This window comes from Lepidochelys kempii, chromosome 6 (assembly GCF_965140265.1).
Source record: "Lepidochelys kempii isolate rLepKem1 chromosome 6, rLepKem1.hap2, whole genome shotgun sequence".
NCBI classification, from domain to species: domain Eukaryota; kingdom Metazoa; phylum Chordata; order Testudines; family Cheloniidae; genus Lepidochelys; species Lepidochelys kempii.
Window position 1 is genome coordinate 54,510,610 of NC_133261.1, and position 24,012 is coordinate 54,534,621.

The 24,012-nt window shown below is 41.0% G+C and overlaps 1 protein-coding gene across 1 annotated transcript; it reads right to left on the reverse strand.

The window, feature by feature from the left end:
• Positions 1–8,561: 8,561 nt before the first annotated feature.
• LOC140913603 (uncharacterized) lies at positions 8,562–21,731 on the reverse strand. Its single transcript, XM_073350330.1, has 3 exons — positions 20,862–21,731; positions 19,876–20,274; positions 8,562–8,575 (listed from the first exon to the last, which is right to left on the reverse strand). Exons 1-3 carry the CDS (start codon positions 21,442–21,444, stop codon positions 8,562–8,564), a joined length of 996 nt encoding a protein of 331 aa, XP_073206431.1. The 5' UTR covers positions 21,445–21,731.
• Positions 21,732–24,012: the final 2,281 nt, after the last annotated feature.

A 24,012-nucleotide genomic window follows, 5' to 3' on the forward strand; every position in this document is an offset into this window, starting at 1 on the left:
AATATTATTTCACTCAACACTTGGGGTAACTATTGCAAAGAACTGCATAATACGAGCACAGTTAATTCTAAGCTGGAAGTGAAGGCAGAGAAAATTTATGCAAGCAGCTTGATTCATCCAGATGAACTTCCTCTTATGATCGAAGAAGTTGAGGATGTAGTGTGACACTGAAAAGCAATAAACCCCCTGGAGAGGATAACATACAAGCAGAACTAATTAAAAGTAGTGGAGAGCCATTCATCCAGACATATTGCAAGGCTATCAGTGTGACTGGGGAGTCTGGAAGATGGCCCAAGACTTGGACAGTTCCTGATAATTTCTGTTAATAACATGGGAGATCTGGCTGGTTGTGGATATTACTGCACAATTTTATTATTGACACATCCTAGAAAATACTGCTGCACATCATTCTGAAAAGAATTGTGTAAGAGAGTGAACTTTCTGGATGAAGAACAAGTGGTTTTGACCCAAAATAAGCACAGTGCAGAAAATCTATCTACGTGATTTATGCAAGAACATGCTGGAGAATTCTGGGAAGGTGGTCTATGTTTTTACAGATTTTGCTAAGGTGTTTGACAGCATATGGCACAAAATATGTTTGGACATTCCTTTAGTTGGCTGGTCAGAGTCGGTGTAAATGTAACAAGGCCGATACAACATCTCTATGGAAGCACAACGGCTTCAGTGTTTGTGGGCGAGAACAAAGCAGTTGGTTTCCTTGAGGTAGGTAGGCTTGAAAGGATTAGATTTTTATCCATAAATGCCAATAAACGTTGATTTCCCCAAAACACAAACAAACCAACAACAAACATTTCTATGTTTGATAATAGAAATTTATAGATATGCAAAGTAACAAGAATGCTACTTGTCAACTTACAATTTGATTTAAGGCTAAAATGTTGTCCTATGATGTTGGAAGTTTCTGTTGAATTCGTGACTGCAGTTCTAGCAACACTCAGCCATGTTCGGAGAAACAAAAGTTATTACCATGAAGGGTAAAATGAAATTCTTGTAGTCTCTTGTCTTCAGCATCTAGCTAGTGAAACATGGATGCTAAGGAAACAGGACATTAAGAGGCTTTCGGCCTTCAGGCGATTGCTGCACTTTAGCTATACCTTGGGTTATGACTAACAAGGAGGTAAACATCCCAATCTACAGCAAAACTGATGATACCTGGTATCAACAAGACAATAAGATGAAGAAAGCTGAAGTTTGTGGGACATGTAGGATGGATGAATGGAGAAAGTTTTGCAGAGACTGGTACCAGGGCAGGGGTGCCCGTGGCAAGTGTGGTTCGATAATGTGGCTGACTGGATTGGTTACAATATGGGGCGCTTCTCAAGGCTGTGTGAAGGCCAAAGAAATGTGAAGGAAGATTACTGGCCAATGAATGCTGTATACTGTATTTACTGTTCATTTTGAGGTGATTCTATGGGACTTTGCATGAAGAGAATATGTAAGTATGTATGTAATTCAGGATATAATTTGTAACACAACTTGTTCAAAGCTACAGGAGGGACCAAATTCTGGGACCAAATTAGCTTTGCCTTGCATCCAGCTTTGTGTTAAGATCCATAGTCCACTTCCCCTAGACTGTTCTCAGTGGTAGCAGATGACAGAACAAGGAGTAATGGTCTCAAGTTGCAGTGGGGGAGATTTAGGTTGGATATTAGGAAAATCTTTTTCACTAGGAGGGTTGTGAAGCACTGGAATGCGTTACCTAGGGAGGTGGTGGAATCTCCTTCCTTAGAAGTTTTTAAGGTCAGGCTTGACAAAGCCCTGGCTGGGACGATTTAATTGGGGATCAGTCCTGCTTTGAGCAGGGGGTTGGACTAGATGACCTCCTGAGGTCCCTTCCAACCCTGATATTCTATGATTCTATGATTCATGGACTACAGTGCACAAGTTAAGCTGAACAAGAGCATTTCCATACTGCTTTTCAGTGTTCAAAGAAACAACAACCAGTCATCCCAAAAGTTCTTACACATTTTTACAAAGTGAGCATGATGAACATTCCTCTGTGTTGCCAGTCTTACACATTCAAAAATCATGAGCCAGGACCAAAAAGAATCATGAAATTGGCTTAAAGATATGAGATTTTAAGAAAACTGAGTTTTGATTCTTTTTATTTGCCGTGCTTCCGAACATTCACAGCAACTCCATGCAGTGGGTTTGGTTACAATACTATAATAATACAGTTATTTGGCGAAGGGATTCCAGTCCATGGGGTAGCACAAAGGGGACAGAGAACTGCTATAATAAAGCATCTAGGAATTTTCCAGGTGCAGTAGGTAAAACCGAGGTGGCATAAATCTCGCGTGGTAGTCTCCATCACCAAGCATAGTGGCATTGCTCAGTGGATGAGTGTGATCTTTGGACAGGAAAGTGGTTCACAGTGAGCCGTTCTAGTCAGCATAACAACTGAGTTAGCTTATGTATGGTTTGGCCCACAGACAAGCCAACGACAGGGGAGTGGATCAGAAAGGTGGCTTAAAACTCCTTTTTGTCTCCAACATTTAGGGTTGTTTGCCAAACATAGCTCAGTCAAACACTGGGATAGGGCCATAAGTTTATAATGATGCCAATTGAACTATAATGTGCTGTACTTAGATTACAGGGTCCCTGCCCTAAAGAGCATCTTTTGGCTCTGTGTTTGTACAGCTCATGGCACAATGGGATCCTGATCTATGACTCAGACTCCTAGGCACTACAGTAAAACAAATAATGAATAATCAAATACCTGATTTCTGAATGGACAGTATTTCACATACAATGTAAAAGAATTGGCTAATTGATTACATTTCTACTCAAAAAGTTTTGCAAACAGGATTTTGTCATGAAAATTAAATGGTTTTCAGATCTTATTAAACTAGCTAGTGGAAGTATTGATATGAAACAGGATACCACATTAAAATTATCATTATCCCCTCTTAACCATGTTATTTCACTATGAAATGTAGTCAGTAATAATACTTCATAAATTTCTCATCTAACACCTTTCATCTGACAGCATCAGAGCACTTCACAAAGAATGACTTAAGCATCAGAGACCTCTGTGAAGTAGATAAGTGTTTGGGGAAGCAAAGGCACAGAGATGTTACTTGACTTGCCCAAGGTCAAAAAGTAAAGCACTTAGAACAGATCCCACAAGTACAGAGTTCCAGAGTCTTCAATACTCAATTAGGTCACATATCTTCAGTTAAAAGCACCATCACATGGAACCAGATTTATACCCAAGACCTGCTTGGCTTGAAGCAGTAACTCTTTTTAAGAGATTGAAAAGAAAACATCCATAAATCAGTGGCTCCAGTACCTCAGGTGGAGACTTGTGTGGAAAAGTCCCTTCAGATGTTCTCATCAGGAGTGAGAGGCAACAAAAATAGAGAATCCATCCTATGTTTTCCACCTGACCCCAGCACATTGGGTAGAGTCTACTAAAAGCAGATGTCTTGATTAAAGCTGCTTGTTTATCTTACTACTGGATAACAGTACAGTAATCAAAGGCTCCCAGTAACCAAGGTTCAACTCGTCACTCGCCCAGCATGTTGCATTTGCACAGAGGGTCAACTAATGTAATGGACTTGGTGTGCATCTGGAGTTACTCCAGATGACTCCATAGCCAGTCTTCAGAGAACCTGGGCTGATTTATAGTTTTTCACTAAAATACTGAATCAAACCAGGGGGAAATTGACAACTTGATATTTTGAAGTCACTGAAGCTAAAACTCAAAGCAAAATTTGAGGTGGCTGGAACCATCTAAATTGAGACCAAAGGAAATGTAATCATGAGCCCCTGTGGAGTGCAACTGATAAATTTTAAACATTGCTACTTTTAATCATAAAAAAGTTACTTCTTTCGCACCTCCTCCCCCCCCCCTTCTAGTCTGTCTGAGTCCATCCCCTCAGGTGTTAGGCTTCAGACCTTTACCTAACCTGAGGGAAGAATTTCTCAGTTCTCCCACTCATAGACAGGGCCCTGAGCTGTAGTACCTGGGTATGAACTGTTACCTTGCAGGTACAACTGAGTTTTTCCCTTCAGGACTCTGTGATCAGTGGTATTCAGTGATCAGACTTATAAAAACAAAATATTGTTTATTTTAGAAAAAAACATTAAACAAAAACAGGATTTTAAAAACAAACAGTCCAGATGCATGTCTATCCTTCCTCAGTCCTACCATCCTGTTATGATGACCTAGGCAAACCTAGTTCCTCAGAAACCTTCTGGGGTGATTGGATTCTTAGTCTGGCTCCCTCAAACAGCTACTACTTCTCTCTTGAGAGAGTATCCCTTTTTAAACCCCACTGTAGATCCTTTGTTTTTCTGTGTTTTGGGGCCTGTTCCTGTTCTGATCAAATCCAGTTTTGTAAGTCGGCTGGAGACAGAGGCAACATCTAAGATAATAAATCTGGCATTGTCCCTCGGGTGTTTCCTGAGAAGTGGCTATCTTGGACCACTCTTTTCCTTCTTGATGTTTTTTTTTTCCAGACAGACACCTATTGAGGTAAGCCAATATATGCATACAGTAAACATTCCAGTAACCAAGACAACATACAGTATTCATAAATTAGTAGAAGGTAGCTCCAAATCTGTCACAGATTGTCGGACTTTTTTTAATTTGTTAAAAAAGAGAAATGAATGTATGCATTGAATGTCTTATTCAAAAATAAAAAAAAATAGAACCTCAAGACCTTTAAATGATTTTTTGGCAATGCTTATTCAAGCACACAATTTCTTATTAAATCTGTAAGTGCCTTGGGAATGCAAAGAGTTTTCTTTGGCTATATAAAAACACAAGCTAATAAAATGTAGGGGTTTTTTTTAGAGGGACATAGTCAATTTACAAATCAACACTTCTAATTTTTTTTAAGCTTGTATTGTTACAAGTAACCAAATTTATAACCAAAAGATTTTTCTCTATTTTCAGTTTGTTTAATTTGTGCATTTGACAGCACTTTTTGTACAGTCAGTTTCATGGTTGTCCCTGCTACTTGTGGGTATCCCTGCTCTTTGGCGGGGAGGGCACACAGTGACAGAGGAAAAATGATGGTTTAGAAAAGGAGAGTAAAACCTACAAAAAATAGTAAGATGACTCAGGGACAGATCCAGGCCCTGAAACTGATTAACATTTTTTATTTAATTGACAATTTCAAAATGACTTTCTTTTAACCCCCCTTGACAGTGTGGCCTACATACTATATCTAAATAGTTCATGCACACATACACAAAACAAAACTATGGTAAAAGGAACAATAAGGCTGGAAAATCTAGTGAATTGTCTATGAAGAGTTTATTCATTATGTGATGTTACAGAAAATAATTAAAAAACAAATTTTTTTTGTACCTTGCTGCCCTAATTTTTGCTCAGTATATAATCTCCCTTTTCCTTTTAATTCATCTTCCATGGGTTTGCATAAAACCTGGTTAATTTAGAAATAGATAGGATTAAAGAGAAAAAAACAGCTTACTTATGCAGCAGGTGTTTTCAAAATTCCCCCATTTCAAAAAGATCTATTACTTGATGTACATGAAGTTACTGAAATGAATCACTATAAAGAATTACATCATTACATGTGCAACATGGAAGAGTTCAACATTCTCACAATGCAAAGAAAAACAAAGCCTTAATGTTTAATAAAAGATCTTGTCTATCAAGTAAATTAAAGTTTAAAAGGACTCATAATAGTATGTTTTATTTCTTGTTTAAAAGTTAATTTAAATCATAATGCACGTTGAGCCTTTCAACATATGCACCATTTGTTGTCTAATGGATTATTTCAGGATAATGGCAGACACATATGTCAAGATTTCTATTAATTTCATACTTTAGTACATATAGCATGACATACTTCAGAAACTCATAATCCACACTAGAATTAAGAATAGCATTAATTATCTGTGTGTATATACAATTTTAAACTATATTTAAAATCAAGATGAAGTGGGTTTTCCAGTTTTTACTTAATAATCAGATACTTCCCTTCTTTTCATTAAAACCATTTTTGTCTCATCAATGAGAGAGAAAGAAAACATTGTATAGATTACATACAGTATGGGTTCAGATGTAAAAGCAATTTAATATGGTGTAAGAGTTAAGCTAGTTCCTGAGAGAGTTCTACATCAACACCTACTCTCAAAAGAGTAATGCAGTTCTTAATCATTCAGAGTAGGACCAAAATTTCAAAATGGCTTCAATCATCTATATACTCACATTGTATGTTCAACATATTTTTTTTTAAAAGGTGGGTCTTTGTATCCAATTTTACACTCCAAACTTTGAGGTTGTATGGATCTAAGGTTTTGGTTTGGTCAATTATAAACAAATGGGGTAATTTGAAAGTTTCAGATTTGGAGCTTGATTCAGCTTTCAGCACTAAGAGTTTGGTGTTTGGATGAGGGGTTTTGCTCTGGGCCCATTTCTATCACTTGGATATATTTGTGGATAAAATGTGGCCAGAAGTTAAGAGGATGGACTGAGGTCACTGTGAAAATATAGTTCAGTCTTTTAAAGATAATTTCTACAATTATTTTAGCAAGGATAAAATAAGAAAAAAGTTATATTAACATCATGTTTCAGGGAATAAACTGATATCCTGGCCAGGTCATGTCCCCACACTGATACTCACCACTTACATAAGCACGCAATAAGGAGAATATTGAATTAGTCGGACTAGTGGTCTGTTCCATTATATAATTATTTGTGGTTTTGATTTATTCAGCATGCGAGTCACAAACTTGTAGATACATGAACAATGTTTAAAAACACACATATACAATGTACCTTTATACAGTAACAACTAAAACACTAAAATACTCCCTTGGCCTTCAAAATGAAGAGACCTTCTCAACTCAGCTCATCTCCCAAACTGTGGGTAAATAGAGACATAAGCTTTGTAAGCATTCTGAAGATCTCAGTAAATTCACACTCTGGAAGAGAAAGTGGGTCTCCAAAACTCAGGGTGAAGTAAATTCCCTTCACTGAGAATGCCAGTCCCGGGTGCAAATCTAGAGATTGAGAGGTCCCCTGTCTGAGATGTACAGAACCCAGCTGATCTCTAATGCAGTGGTACAACAGGAGACTGTCTTTGAGATATACAGGACCCATAAGGTAAAGGCTTTATACTTTCAAATCAACACCATAAACAAACACCTGGCAATGCACAGGAAGCCAGTGCCATTTATTCAGCACAAGTTTAATTTGGTCTCTCAAAAGTTCAGCTCAGTAAGAGGGCAACAGCAAACTGTATTAGCAAATATTTATGAGTGGACTTCTGAAGTAGCCACACATGGACTGCATAACAATCATCTAAACTGGAGATGACAAAGGCATGAATCAGTGATGTGAGATCCATATCCAACATGAAATATCTCAGTTAGCACAAAATGGGAAAGAAATAAGCTTGGTGATGACTTCTCTCTAGATATCCTGATGTATCGAAGGGTTTCATAAGATGATGTGTAATAAAAAGAGGGCACACTCACCTAATCAAAAGGACAGATTTCATCACACATATCTCCTCTGATACCTTCTAATACATTCATTCCTATATTCTAGCTGATGTGGAAGGTTTTATTGGTTGTACAATTGAACTGAGCATACTTTCCAAATTCACAATGGCTTAGGCATTCCATTTGTCTGGGCATAGCAACAAGATGAAGCCATTGAGAAAGGATTGGTGCTCAATCTTGTTTCCATTGAAGTCAAAAGCAAAAAAACAACAACAAACCTATCATTCACTTCACAGTGCCAATTAGACCCTAGAAAAAGGGAAGGATCAACCAGCTGATGAGTAAAGTATAAAGGTAAATCTGGCCCTCAGATATACACCTACCATGAGTTATTTTGCAAGCTGTTGGTTGGTAAGTACTAACTTTTTAATGGAGGCTTCTCTCTGTGCAACTGTACAGTACTTTACTGATTAACAATGTGGTGATGTAAAGATTCATTCTTCCCCTGACCCTACGTATCTGAGAGCAACAACAAATGTCCTTAAATCACAAACAATGCCCTGGGCTTCCCTGCCCAGCAGACAGGAGAGGGCATGATTTCATTACTTATTCAGGAAGAAGTAAATGTATTGCATTGTCTATATATGCATAACTTTCTGTTCTATCCTGCAGCTAAAGCAACCTTGAAGTCATTAGGGGTGTATCATTCAGTCTGTTCCAATGACCTTCAGGGATCAAGGACATGATGCCAAGAATCTTGATTTTCCTCACTACAGATCCCTGCTACGGGGTATTGGTAAGTGAAATGCAGAACTCTGCAGAACACATCGAGGTAATAAATATACAAACAAATACTGATGTCAGGAATATAAAATACCTGAGGCATTGCATCTTCAAAAACCAGACAGCTTCCATTTAGTTTGAACACATCTAGATCCCAGCAGTGACAGAAATAACTGTTATTTCTGTTTCTCATATGTCCTCGCTCTTTGCATCCATTGAAATGGGAAGAAGAAATGCAGAAGCAGCAGAGGAAATAGTGTCAGGGGGATGACAGTGAATGTTGCTTTTAACTACTTTATCTTATAATGCTTTTTCATTATAGGGGCCACCAATCACATTATTGGTGCTACATAAGAAAAGATGTATTTTAATTACATTAAGAATTAGTTGGCTCTGTGGTTGTCATGAAAATAACATCATGCTGCAGTTTGCTGGACTGACAGAGGCTTTTACAGACTGTTCTACTATCAGTGAGTATTTGCATATTAGGTTTAAACATGTCAGAAGTTGAAAAGGAATGAGGCCTCTGTCCTGCAAACTCATCTAATGCTGTGCTTGTACAAAACCACATTAATAGTCTTCCTTTTCCCTTCTAAGTGTATTTCTGAGAGCCCATTATGGGGCTCTGCACAGGTGCCCCCATACATATAAACTTACATGATCAGAACCCAAATGTGCAATTATTTAGAACTATATTTTGCAGCAACCCACACTTGACACTTATCTGGCATAAGCCTGGTCCACAGAATCATCATAAAACAGAGAAATATAACAGATCTGTAAAAATGCATCTTTTGAGAAATGTCACCTTCTAATGATTGGCCCACAGGCAGAATAATGTGCCCACTGCTACTGTTAACTAGAGGAGGACTCCTTTATTGCAAGTGACAGGGCTTGTTTCTTTGAAGGGCGAAGTTCCGATCTCTGCTCTGCAGATGTGTGCATGTAAAATATTTCTAGCAATTGTCTCTTTTGTCTGCAGAATGTGGATTTGTTATGCTCTTTTCCTTGTCAATATGGGATTGTGACCCTACACACTGAGTATTAATTTCCTGAGAACTGCCAGAATGAATATCAAAGCAGTAGTGAGCTATAAACTTAAAATATGCTCTTATCTTCACTTCTGTCAGTGTAAGAGACCCAAATGCTGTTCCTTCACGTGCTGAAGATTTAGTAAGCCGCATCCTCAACTGGTCTAATTCAGTGTGGCTCTATGGATTCACTGGAGCTATGCCAACTTACACTAGCTAAGAATGGCCCTGTTTCTTTAAAGGTAATCCTTCTTTAAAATGGATCAACCCCTTAACCTCCCTTCCAAACCTTAGATGGCATATTAGACACTTATACCTGGTTTCTATTGTGAAGTACAAATGCTTTTCTTTTTCTGAGATTCATATTGTCTTCTGCAACACAGAGAGATTTTTTTCCTAATGTATTCCCTCCACATTTTTTCCCTAACATTTTAAAATCTAAATTGGTGGTAATTTTCTTAAGAATACCTGTGACTTTCTGAATTAATGAGGGGGAAAATCAGAATTAAACTCAACAAGCAATACAAACACAATTATACAAATATTCCTAAACCTCTTGTTAAGCATCTTAAATTTCAATAAGGGGTCTGACTTACATTTCATTCCAGCACCTATAATTACTGTAATATTCATATGTAAATGTACTTTTGTGCAATAACTTATATTTACATGAACTCTCATTTATTTTAGAAAGGCCTGATAAAATACCTGACCTTAAAAATGTCTGTAACTGATCAGCACAGTTAGGGATGAGGTACAAACTTTTAAAAAGGTATCCCATTGATTTGAAGGGAGGTTTGGGATGGTTTCTCTACTATTGGTATTGCTAAACTATCTCTGCCAGAGATGGTTTATCCTTGAGGCATATATTTATTTCAGATATCAGAAAAACAGGGTTTTTGTTGTTGCTGTTTTTACACCTGTGCAATAGTTTGTACCAACAGCAGGGGAATTCTTTTTCGAAAATTTATCACTCTTAGGCCCCTCTACAAGGTCACTCCTTAATTATTCTTATTAGAAGCAGAGCTGGCAGAGATGTCTATAGTTAATGTTGCCCAACAATTTCCATTATAAGACCCTGTATTCAGAAATTTATGAAAAAACCCAACCTGTAGTGATCATTGAGGAGTTAACTGGATTACTCAGAGTATTATGGGTTGGGGATCCCTGCTTTACTTCTCCCTTACATCTTGTTTTAGTTACTGTATGTCCCCCCCCACACACACACTCTGTATATAGTTGAATAAAGCAGCGTCTTCTAAGTCTGCCATCCTGTAAATAAAGAGTGTTTCTGGTACACTGAGTGGTCCATTACGAAAACAAAGACATATTTGGGACTGGATGTATGGAGGGATTGTACTCAGAACTCACTACTACTGGTAGTTCTAATAGCATACTACTATTGTCTGCTTCCCAGGACCCCTGGAAAGCAGAGAGTAAATCTGAGCAGCCCTGAGGCTGATGTAATCCACAGAAGGAGCCAGACAGTTGCATGGTTGCCCCAAAGTATGGGGCATTAAAAGTTGTCTGAGAGCCATCTCCTCTTACCCATCCTGTTTCAAGTGCAAAAAACAGAGCAACTGACAATCGGGCTCTTGGAATTCAGATTAGTGAACAAGGCCGCCAGCCAAAACATTTGTCAAGAGACTTGTGAGCCTTTAGTTTAATTCAGATTTACAATTGAGTGTTTTCAGTGATGGAGATACATAGTAATTACATTTAATTATAGAGACACCACTAGCACCAGTATAACTGTAATTAATGGACTGTCAGCATCTCTTTTGTTAACCTCCATTTTAGAGATTTATAACGCAACACACATACACAAAGGGCTGAGTAGGATTTTGGTATTCCAGGTCTCCAACAATTTTATACACACTTAAATCATTCTGTTTCAGGGGTGTGTGTGCGCGCACATGAGCAAGAGAGAAGGACAGATTGATTAGTGGTTTCAGTTGTTTGTTGTTTTTGTGATGTGCTGCTTTAACCTTGTTATATTTTAGTGGAGAAGTTGCAGGGAATCGTTGTATGGTATGCCTCTGGGTTAAAATACCCTCCAATAGAAATAAATTCAAGATCAAGGAATTATATAAATAGAGCTTGCTGTGATTTATGAGAGTGACACAGTATGTCAGTTTCTGTTACCACTCCCCATACAATATATGGGACAAATCCTAGCTGCCTTCCGTATACAAGTGTTACTACTGAAATACATTTACTGTTTGTGTTCCACATGTCGACTCGCTTTCTGCCAGCCACCTTAACATCAAAGGTTATGATCTTGTGATTTACTCTCTCATTAGGAAATATGCCAGCTATGTCAAAGCAAATCGTGCTGACCTGGAATGACTCCCATCTAATTCAGTCTTTTTTTATATTGCGAGAGTTGGTCATTTCAGAATGACAAATGAGTGCAAGCCCTGTAACTAACCATGACTGACCCTAAATATTCTTCCTAAGTTCCTACTTCCTGATATCTATGTTGAAGATTTTAATAACCACCACATCATCTTGGGATACAGATAGTGAGATCAAAATGGGGATGACTTATAGACTGGGCCTCCCTCCATGATCTTCACCTTATCCATGACCCAAAACAGTGAGTACTTTTCCTTCTGCCAGATGGAAGCAAGACTGCTCCCCTGACCTCAGGACAGGCAATCATCCATATCAAGCTACAAGCTGTGTATTGAAAAACTTTCCACATAGGCAACATCATCCGATCCTTATGAAAGGTAGACTATCCATACTTACTATGAGCACCAATAAAACCCTTTTTAAGACCCAAAAAAACCAATCAGATTTTTAAACATCAGAACTTTATTAGAACAACAACAACAACAAAAAGATAAGAGAACAACTCTGTAAGAACAGAATGGAAGATATTCTTACAGGCAGCCAGATTTAAAACATAGAGAATCCCTCTAGACAAAACCTTAAGTTACAAAGAGACACAAAAACAGGAATACACATTTCCTCCAGCACAGCGAATTTACAAGCCAAAAAAACAAAGAAAACCAAACGCATTTTCTAACTAGATTACTTACTAACTTTACAGGAGTTGGAGAGCTTGCATCCTTGATCTGTTCCCGGCAAAGGTATCACACAGACAGACAAAAATATTTCCCCCCCTCCTCCAGATTTGAAAGTATCTTGTCCCCTCATTGGTCATTTTGGGTCAGGTGCCAGTGAGGTTACCTTAGCTTCTTCACCCTTTACAGGTGAAAGGATTTTGCCTCTGGCCAGGAGGGATTTTATAGCACTGTATACAGAAAGGTGATTACCCTTCGCTTTATATTTATGACAGCTTGTATCCCACACATCTCTATTGAAGAAGCTTACATGAAGTTCACAAAAGCCATTTACAAAGCTGCCACCAAGTCAATTCCAAGAGGTTCATAATAGAACCTTGATGAGAAATGTGCAGAACTCCTCAAGCAATATGAAGAAAGTGGTGATCCAGACATTACCACACAACTTTTAGACCGCTTCTATGGTTCTAGGAGAGCAAGATGGGAACAGGCTATCGCTGAATTAAATATGTCAAGATCCAGTTGCAAATCCTAGATTCTAATCAGAAAACTTGATGCTGTTCAGAAGCCCCCAGCATTCATTGCTACCCACCTAATAAATGTCACAAAGGCAGATAAGGGCAAAAAGTATGAAGGAGAGTTAAAAAAGTAATGATGGCAATATAAACAGTATCTACCTGAAATCCAAGAATACTTCTGGACTTTCACTGCAGATGAAATAGAAATCCAAGAATACTTCCGGACTTTCACTGCAGATGAAATAGAAAGAACAACTGAAATATTGAAAACAGGTAAAGGCTGGGGGCTTGATAATATCTCCCTTCCAAATCCCTGAAGAAACTGGGAAAAACTAACAGACAATAGATAGACATCTTTCTATCAAGAGTCATCCAGGAAAATAATATACCTAAAATCTGACACAAAGCAAAAGTAATAGCCAGAACCTGAGAAAGAACAATGATTTGCAACAAGTTACTGGCCCCCACACCCTTTGCTAAGCTGCATGTACACATTACTTGAAAAATGTATCCTTCAAAGAATTGCCCCCACCATTGATGACATCCTCAGTGTAGGTCAAGTAGGTTTGAGACAAAACCACAGTCCTTGTGATCAAGTGCTGGCAGTCACCACAATGGCTTTCAGACCAGGCTGAAAACACGAACAGTATTCCTAGACTTCACTGTGCTTATGACATGATCTGGCATACAGGGTCTACTGGCATACATTGGTCCTACTGAAGTGGGTTGTCATGGCTATGGAACTGTTTCTGAGAGACCTCAGGTTCCAAGTTTCACTTGGACAAAAAAACAGCTTCAGGAGGTCTCAAAATAACTGTCTCAAGGTTCAGTTCTAGCACTGATACTTTTCAGCCTCTTCACAAATGATATTCCCAACATCACTGCCAGGCATTCTGTTTATACAGATGACATCGGTCTAGCAGTACGGGACCAGGGTTTCTGTTAGCTAGAAGTTCTGAATGCTGACATGCAAAAGATGGAAACTTTAACCTAGTATCAAAAAGAGAGTTTCCAGCTGCTTCCATCTATATCACACAAGGGCCAAACAACAGGGCCATTCAGGGCACAAGCTACCCCATGACTCAAAACCTATGTGTCTAGGTGTTATATTGAACTGTACGTTGACTTTCAAGGAACATTTTACCAACACTTTGCTGAAAATAAAGACAAGAAACAACTTTCTCAGCAAACTAGCTGGTTCTACATGAGGAGCCAATGCAGAGATACTGAGAAATTCTGGGCTTGCCTTGTGCTGTTCTGTAGCAGAGTATTGCTCCCTAGTGTTCCTCAGCATTTTCCACACAGGATTAGCAGACATCCATCTGAATGAAACTGTGTGTATAATAAAATGTACCATAGGACTGACTAACATGGCCTGGCTGCTGGTCCTGTTGATCATCACCCTACTGACATCAGGTTATAAGTTACCTTGCAGAATTTGCTTCTTAAGGTACTAGTCATGCCACATCTACCCCTGCCACATCTACCACTGTTTAAAGATGTTTAATCTACTGAGCCACTGTTTTAGCTCAAGGCACCCTGTTTGGACAATTCTCCTAATATCACCTCTGAGTGGCATACAAGGTGTCAAGAACAAGCTACAAACGTAGCCAAATTTTTACCTTGTGATAGATCTAACAGCCCAGCCCCCAGCTTTGAGTAAAGCTCAGTCATTTCAGGTGTGGAGTGATCAGATGTGTTGCTAATGACTATAAGTGTTCCTCCTTTGCAGACTGCCTGGGACCCTCACTGACTTGCACAATGTTCTTCCTTCTGCTATTGAATAGACAAGATACTTAGACTAACAAGTGGCTTGACTATGTAGATACAATCACAATATGTACATACAGACATTCTGTTTGTGAATTTCAGGTGAAACCACTGTTATTACTTATCTGACTATAATGACCAAGATTTGGCCCTATGCCTCATTTCCATTCTTAATTTTAATGCCAGAATTTTGCTATGGATGTTCGTATAATATACTTACTAAGCAATATAGGGACTGATCCAAATCCCACTGAAATACGCTGAGAGATTCCCATGGACTTTATGGGTTTGGGAACAGGCCCATATACTGTATGTAACATGGATTATCACATTCATTAAAGATTCCATATCCCTCTTTGCAAGATTAGGGTTGTGAGTACTACAGTCCTGATCAAATTCCAATCTGAGTAATTATTAATCCTGTACCTTTCAAATGAATTTTTATTCTTCATTTTCTATCTTAGTAGTTGCAGAGGTGTGGTGATGCTTTTGAGATGTTAAACAGTCATGATGTTTCTGTCCATATGTCTGCTCCTCATTTTTGGGCCAGTGATTTCTTTATTTTTCAGGCCTGATCCTGAAAGCCCTCTGCCTGTAGACATTCCATGGACTTCAGTGGGAGCTCAGCACAGAGAGGGCTTGCCAACACTGGTCTCACAAATGGTGTAATCAGTAAAAGTCTATAAAGTGTTTGAGAAATATTTGAATGAAAGCTATGAAATAAATGCAAGGTCATCATTGTCCTTCATTAATACTCACCGTAAGTGTATGAAATAAAAGTCTCATGGTTGTTTTGGTATCGGGATCTATCACTTAACACAACAGAATGTGTGGAACAAATACTGTTCCTCACACTCATGTCAGAAGTCCTATCCTTAAGTTATTTATGCTAACTATGAGATTCGTGCCATATGATGACAGATAGAGTGGTCTGGTGGACAGGGCATTGGACTGGGAATGAGGAGTCCTGAATTATATTCCTAGCTCTGCCACTGAACTTTTGTGAGACCTTGGGCAAATCATTTTACCTTTCTGCCCAGTTTATCCATCTGTAAATTAGGGGTAATGATACTCATTTCCTCTGTGAAGTGTTTTGAGATCTATGTAGGAAAAAAACCTTCTAAGCATAACTGGTAACACCTTGTCCTACTGGAGGAAACAATGACATTTTAATAGGAAAAACTGCATTGGCCAACCTGCTGTGGAAATATTTATAAGATTCCTACTGTACCATAGCAAAGTTCTGAAGTAGAATTTGGGATTAAAAACAGAAGAATCAAATCAATATTTAACTCTTTAGTTTTACTAGGCAGCAGGCCTGCTTAGCATGTCTGTGGTTTTGAAAAGCCAAACAATCAGACAGGCTTTGCAAGCACAGCTATGGTACTTTTTTATGTTCTCATTTATGCCAGTAAAAATGAGAATTCGTAATACAATGTCAACTCATTTTATGCTTAGCAGTATGAAAAATATCCTGGTATCAAGAGCTGGGGGAAAGAATACAGCAATGGGAAAAGCTGGCCTTACTGTCTCACTTACAGAAGCAAAGAAATTCAGAGTTAAAATTAAAAATCTGGATGGGTTTGCACTCCAGACTGAATTGACTGTGTGCCATAAATGGGTTCTGTTCCATCAGCATGCCAGAAAATTGTTGTGGACCTGAAAGCTCACATGCCAACTTTCACATTCTTTTGTCCCTCTCTCCCCTCATCCCTACTGTCAAAAGTCTTGCCTAGACCTTTATGTTTCTTGCCTAGACTAATGCAGCCTTCTCTCTGGCTTACCTTGCATGTCCTCCTCCACCATCCAGTCAATCTGCAATGCTGTCAACAACCTCGTTGCCTCTCTCACCACTCACAGCATATTGCCTTCTCTTTGAGACCATTTTCTTGCTTATTTCCCACCCACACTACCGCCACTTCATGAAAATTAAACTTCTACTCCTTACATATGGTTCTGCTGTTTCCTATATCTCCTCCCTTGTTTCTAGCCACACATGCTCAGGCTCAAAGTTTTATCACCTCTGTTTCCTTTCATGCCCCTTTTGTTTCCTATTGCCATAAGAAATATCTTACCTTCTCCCAGGATGCTCCCTATCCATGGACTATCTTTTCTGATCCCACTTGCCATACAGTCACCCTCTCCAGCTCCCTCTTCCTACTCTGATTCATGCTAGGCATCGGAGCTCCACAAGGCAGGCTCCTTCCACACCTATAAGAACTCCTTTATTGTGCAGAAATGGAACATGGTTCTTTCAGGGTTTTGGAGCACCAGATTGCAGCTGCCTCATCCTGCAAACTTCCACATCTCAAGAGAGTGCTTTGGTCCCTTTCTGTCACTGCCTGTGACCCAGTTCTAACCTCCACTCAAGAGCCATGCCAGTTTATTCACATTGCTACATGTCTTTCCCTGAATTAAGTCGTGGTATCTGACCTTGATTTTATGCCCTAAGGACGGGGAACACATGTTCATTCTCTGTCAAGCTCTATTCACACCTATGGCAGTATATAGAAATGTTAAATAATAATGCTAATGATCCTGCTTTCCTACAGTATAATTACTGTAAAAATTTAGGGGACACATACTCCAATGAGCTCTATATGGCAAGAACCCAAGTCCTTCAGATGGCACCAAAGTAAGGATTCCTGCCTTCCTACAGCTGTGGATTCATATAGGATCTCTAAAAAACCAAAGGGACATACTGCTATGGGTTTTCCAGATCCCAACAGCCAACTCTGTTGGGCTATGAATAAAACAGTGATTGTCAGGAAAAATCCACAACAAACTTTGACCATGCAACTCTGGTCCCTTCTACTAAAAAGCTTCAGCATCTATGGGTATGTCTACACTACGAAATTAGGTCGAATTTATAGAAGTCGGTTTTTTTGAAATCGGTTTTATATATTCGAGTGTGTGTGTCCCCACAGAAAATGCTCTAAGTGCATTAAGTGCATTAACTCGGCGGAGCGCTTCCACAGTACCGAGGCAAGCGTCGACTTCCGGAGCGTTGCACTGTGGGTAGCTATCCCACAGTTCCCGCAGTCTCCGCTGCCCATTGGAATTCTGGGTTGATATCCCAATGCCTGATGGGGCTAAAACATTGTCGCGGGTGGTTCTGGGTACATATCGTCAGGACCCCGTTCCCACCCTCCCTCCCCCCGTGAAAGCAAGGGCAGACAATCATTTCACGCCTTTTTTGTCTGCTGCCAGCCAAAGATGTAAAGGATAGATGGAGTGGGTCAGAACAAGAAATAGACCAGATTTGTTTTGTACTCATTTTCCTCCTCCCCTGTCTAGATCACACTGCAGTCAGTCACAGAGAAGGCGCAGCGAGGTTAATCTAGCCATGTATCAATCAGAGGCCAGGCTAACCTCCTTGTTCCAATAACAACGATAACTTTGGTGCACCATTTCTTATTGGAACCCTCCGTGCAGTCCTGCCTGAAATACTCCTTGATGTACAGGCACACCCTTTGTTGATTTTAGCTCCCTGAAGCCAACCCTGTAAGCCGTGTCGTCAGTCGCCCCTCCCTCCATCAGAGCAACGGCAGACAATCGTTCCGCGCCTTTTTTCTGTGCGGACGCCATACCAAGGCAAGCATGGAGGCCGCTGAGCTCATTTTGGCAATTAGGAGCACATCAACCACCACACGCATTATCCAGCAGTATATGCAGCACCAGAACATGGCAACGCGATACCGGGCGAGGAGGCGACGTCAGCGCGGTCCCGTGAGTGATCAGGACATGGACACAGATTTCTCTGAAAGCATGGGCCCTGCCAATGCATGCATCATGGTGCTAATGGGGCAGGTTCATGCTGTGGAACGCCGATTCTGGGCTCGGGAAACAAGCACAGACTGGTGGGACCGCATAGTGTTGCAGGTCTGGGACGATTCCCAGTGGCTGCGAAACTTTCGCATGCGTAAGGGCACTTTCATGGAACTTTGTGACTTGCTTTCCCCTGCCCTGAAGCGCATGAATACCAGGATGAGAGCAGCCCTCACAGTTGAGAAGTGAGTGGCGATAGCCCTGTGGAAGCTTGCAACGCCAGACAGCTACCGGTCAGTTGGGAATCAATTTGGAGTGGGCAAATCTACTGTGGGGGCTGCTGTGATGCAAGTAGCTCACGCAATCAAAGATCTGCTGATATCAAGGGTAGTGACCCTGGGAAATGTGCAGGTCATAGTGGATGGCTTTGCTGCAATGGGATTCCCTAACTGTGGTGGGGCTATAAACGGAACCCATATCCCTATCTTGGCACCAGAGCACCAAGCCGGTGAGTACATAAACCGCAAGGGGTACTTTTCGATAGTGCTGCAAGCTCTGGTGGATCACAAGGGACGTTTCACCAACATCAACGTGGGATGGCCGGGAAAGGTGCATGATGCTCGCATCTTCAGGAACTCTGGTCTGTTTCAAAAGCTGCAGGAAGGGACTTTCTTCCCAGACCAGAAAATAACTGTTGGGGATGTTGAAATGCCTATATGTATCCTTGGGGACCCAGCCTACCCCTTAATGCCATGGCTCATGAAGCCGTACACAGGCAGCCTGGACAGTGGTCAGGAGCTGTTCAACTACAGGCTGAGCAAGTGCAGAATGGTGGTAGAATGTGCATTTGGACGTTTAAAGGCGCGCTGGCGCAGTTTACTGACTCGCTTAGACCTCAGCGAAACCAATATTCCCACTGTTATTACTGCTTGCTGTGTGCTCCACAATATCTGTGAGAGTAAGGGGGAGACGTTTATGGCGGGGTGGGAGGCTGAGGCAAATCGCCTGGCTGCTGGTTACGCGCAGCCAGACACCAGGGCGGTTAGAAGAGCTCAGGAGGGCGCGGTACGCATCAGAGAAGCTTTGAAAACCAGTTTCATGACTGGCCAGGCTACAGTGTGAAAGTTCTGTTTGTTTCTCCTTGATGAAACCCCCCGCCCCTTGGTTCACTCTACTTCCCTGTAAGCTAACCACCCTCCCCTCCTCCCTTTAATCACCGCTTGCAGAGGCAATAAAGTCATTGCTGCTTCACAGTCATGCATTCATTATTCATTCATCACACAAATAGGGAGATGACTACCAAGGTATCCCAGGAGGGGTGGTGGAGGAGGGAAGGAAAATGCCACACAGCACTTTAAGCACAGCACTTTAAAAGTTTACAACTTTAAAATTTATTGAATGACAGCCTTCTTTTTTTGGGGCAATCCTCTGTTGTGGAGTGGCTGGTTGGCTGGAGGCCCCCCCACCGCGTTCTTGGGCGTCTGGGTGTGGAGGCTATGGAACTTGGGGAGGAGGGCGGTTGGTTACAGAGGGGCAGCAGTGGCAGTCTGTGTTCCAGCTGCCTTTGCTGCAGCTCAACCATACACTGGAGCATTCTGGTTTGGTCCTGCAGCAGCCTCAGCATTGAATCCTGCCTCCTCTCATCACGCTGCCGCCACATTTGAGCTTCAGCCCTGTCTTCAGCCCGCCACTTACTCTCTTCAGCCCGCCACTTACTCTCTTCAGCCCTCCACCTCTCCTCCCGGTCATTTTGTGCTTTCCTGCACTCTGACATTATTTGCCTCCACGCATTCGTCTGTGCTCTGTCAGTGTGGGAGGACAGCATGAGCTCGGAGAACATTTCATCGCGAGTGCGTTTTTTTTTCTTTCTAAGCTTCACTAGCCTCTGGGAAGGAGAAGATCCTGTGATCATTGAAACACATCCAGCTGGTGGAGAAAAAAAAAGGGACAGCGGTATTTAAAAAGACACATTTTATAAAACAGTCGCTACACTCTTTCAGGGTAAACCTTGCTGTTAACATTACATACATAGCACATGTGCTTTCGTTACAAGGTCGCATTTTGCCTCCTCCCACCGCGTGACTACCCCCTCAACCTTCCCCCCTTCCTGTGGCTAACAGCGGAGAACATTTCTGTTCAGCCACAGGCAAACAGCCCAGCAGGAATGGGCTATACTGAGTGTCCCTGAAGAAAAGCACCCTATTTCAACCAGGTGACCATGAATTATATCTCACTCTCCTGAGGATAACACAAAGAGAGAAAGAACGGATTTTGGTTGAATGCCAGCAAACATACACTGCAATGCTTTGTTCTACAGTGATTCCCGAGTATGTGTTACTGGCCTGGAGTGATAAAGTGTCCTACCATGAAGGACGAAATAAGGCTGCCCTCCCCAGAAACCTTTTGCAAAGGCTTTAGGACTACATCTAGGAGAACCGCAAATGCCAGGGCAAAGTAATCCTTTCACATGCTTGCTTTTAAACCATGTATAGCATTTGAAAAGGTACACTCACCAGAGGTCCCTTCTCCGCCTGCTGGGTCCAGGAGGCAGCCTTGGGTGGGTTCGGGGGGTACTGGCTCCAGGTCTAGGGTGAGAAACAGTTCCTGGCTGTCGGGAAAACCGGTTTCTCCGCTTGCTTGCTGTGAGCTATCTACAACCTCCTCCTCCTCATCATCTTCTTCGTCCCCAAAACCTGCTTCCGTATTGCCTCCATCTCCATTGAAGGAGTCAAACAACACGGCTGGGGTAGTGGTGGCTGAACCCCCTAAAATGGCATGCAGCTCATCATAGAAGCGGCATGTTTGGGGCTCTGACCCAGAGCGGCTGTTCGCCTCTCTGGTTTTCTGGTAGGCTTGCCTCAGCTCCTTCAGTTTCACGCGGCACTGCTTCGGGTCCCTGTTATGGCCTCTGTCCTTCATGCCCTGGGAGATTTTGACAAAGGTTTTGGCATTTCGAAAACTGGAACGGAGTTCTGATAGCACGGATTCCTCTCCCCAAACAGCGATCAGATCCCGTACCTCCCGTTCGGTCCATGCTGGAGCTCTTTTGCGATTCTGGGACTCCATCATGGTCACCTGTGCTGATGAGCTCTGCATGGTCACCTGCAGCTTGCCACGCTGGCCAAACAGGAAATGAGATTCAAAAGTTCGCGGTTCTTTTCCTGTCTACCTGGCCAGTGCATCTGAGTTGAGAGTGCTGTCCAGAGCGGTCAGAATGGAGCACTCTGGGATAGCTCCTGGAGGCCAATACCATCGAATTGTGTCCACAGTACCCCAAATTCGAGCTGGGAACGTCGATTTAAGCGCTAATCCACTTGTCAGGGGTGGAGTAAGGAAATCGATTTTAAGAGCCCTTTAAGTCGAAATAAAGGGCTTCACTGTGTGGACGGGTGCAGGTTTAAATCGATTTAACGTTGCTAAATTCGACCTAAAGTCCTAGTGTAGACCAGGGCTAACACTTGAGCTAAAACACTAATTCCCTTAGCTGCTAGTCATAGTCGACTCATTAACCTCTTCTGCATACCAGCAATTAGAGGAGGACAAAATCCCACACTGAGGAAATGAGGGTTAGATTTTTAATCCTAGTGAGTAGCTTACAACAATTTGCAGGTGTTACTTTTCAAGGTTCTTTCCAAGAAACAGAACCATAGCCTTAAAGCAAAACAAAAAACCCTGCACTACTGAAATTCCTTTTTACTTTTTTTTTTGTTGCCTCCTAAACTCAAGGGGGCTGTGATTGCAGGCTTTGAAGACTTCCAAAGTCTAGCTCTCGTACACAATAGATGATGTATAGACCCCATAAGAACAGGAATTAATAAAGGGGTTGCTAGCATTTCATTATGAATAAACATGAAGCAAAATCTATAGAGATCCATTGCATTTACCTTCCCCATTGTCAATACTCAGCCTTCAAAATTCTTTCTGAAAAGCGTTTTGTTTCATGTGCTGTTTTGCCAGCCCATTCAGTGAGCAGAGATGGAGATTATGTAAATACTGTTTATCTCTGAGGATCAATCTATTATGGAAGAAAATATAAATATTACAGTAACTGAGCAATTATGTTGTAATGAATGACAAACTGCGTACACATGTAACTACAATGCCCTTTTTTCAAATTTATGAATGTTTTTGCAGTTATTGAAAATGCCAAAATTGAATAATTTACTCCAAGTATCATTATACATGGTCAAAAATTGCGTTTACATCATCTACTTATTTTTCACAATTATTCACCATGTGAACAAGATATTAAAAATGAATCAGTAATCTGCCCAGCCAGTTGGTACAGCTTTGTTCTGCTATGAGAAACGGGGCTGATAGGAGGAGTCAATATTGTCACACATTTATTTTAAATTGCTCCCATTGATACGGTATGCTTATCACTCAGATAATTTTCGTGTGTATTAGAGGATCAAGATCTGTGATCAGAAATGTAGAGCCTTAAACAGTATTTGTTACATTCTGAAATCCTCTACAAATGAACTTGTATTTATAAATGTTTGTTTGAGTCTATTCCCTGTTAGGCATTATGACATTGTTGTGTTAGTGCTGGCTGCTGAATATGTGGAAAAGATATATACACCTGGGGGTCCTCAGCAAATTGTTAACAGCAGAACCTGAGGTGTCCCATGATCTCTTTAAATGCTGTCTTGTGGGTGAGGAGGAAGAGGGATGGAATGGATCCCTGCAGGATGCTGTGTGTTCTGTTGGGAAGATCAAGGTATTTTTTATTAGATCAGCAGCACCTTGTTTGCAACTGTGTTGCAAGCTTTAGAAAAGCCAAGTAGTATGAGCACTGAGGTACGTTTCTTATTTGTTGCCCTGAGGAAGTAATCTGTTAGTGCTAGTAGGGCTGTCTGTGCACTGTGCCTTGCTTTGAAACAGGTTTCTGAAATGTCTAGTATGTTGGCAGATGGCACATGTTGGAGATTGGTTATCTCTGCATTTCAACAAGTTTGCCAATGGAATGGGAGTTTGGAGAGGCACAGAGTATGTGCTCAACTATAAAAAGTGAATGAAAGTTCACAAAATGTCACAATAACCTAAATCACCAAATGTTGATAGGAAAAGGTGCAAAAATTAAATGGAAGGAAACAGAAAGGCCTACTAATATAATTCAAGGACTATGTTAAGATCATGCCTGATAAACAAGAGAAGTGTGGAAACCAGAAATCAATGGACCAAAATTGGTGTGTTAGAAATTAGGCCTTATTGGTAGAAAAAATAATGAGAGGTCAGGCTATTCCACCTATCACTTTCCTAAACAGAAAAGGAAAAATAAAACTTTTGAGGAAAAAAAATACAAACAGAAGTAAATGTGGACAACTGCTGACTGAAAGATAGGGAAGGGGATTCACCATCATGTCTGCCACCCCCTCCATCCTCTGGGACCCTGGGATCCAGCATGACACCATTGTGTCTTCTTCATCCTGATACTGAAAGACATCCTGAACAGACTGAACAAGAGAGTGGGACCAGAAGACATCACCATCTCCACCAGCTGCAGCAAAATTCCAGTCACCACCTGGGATGTGAGACTCTCTCTCTCTCATACACATGGCTTTTTTTTTCTCCATCTTATTTTTTCTCTTTTCTATCCTTCTTTTTTTGCCTTCTATCAATAAGAGTCTGACTCAGCCCACCAAGACTGTTTATTTTGCAACA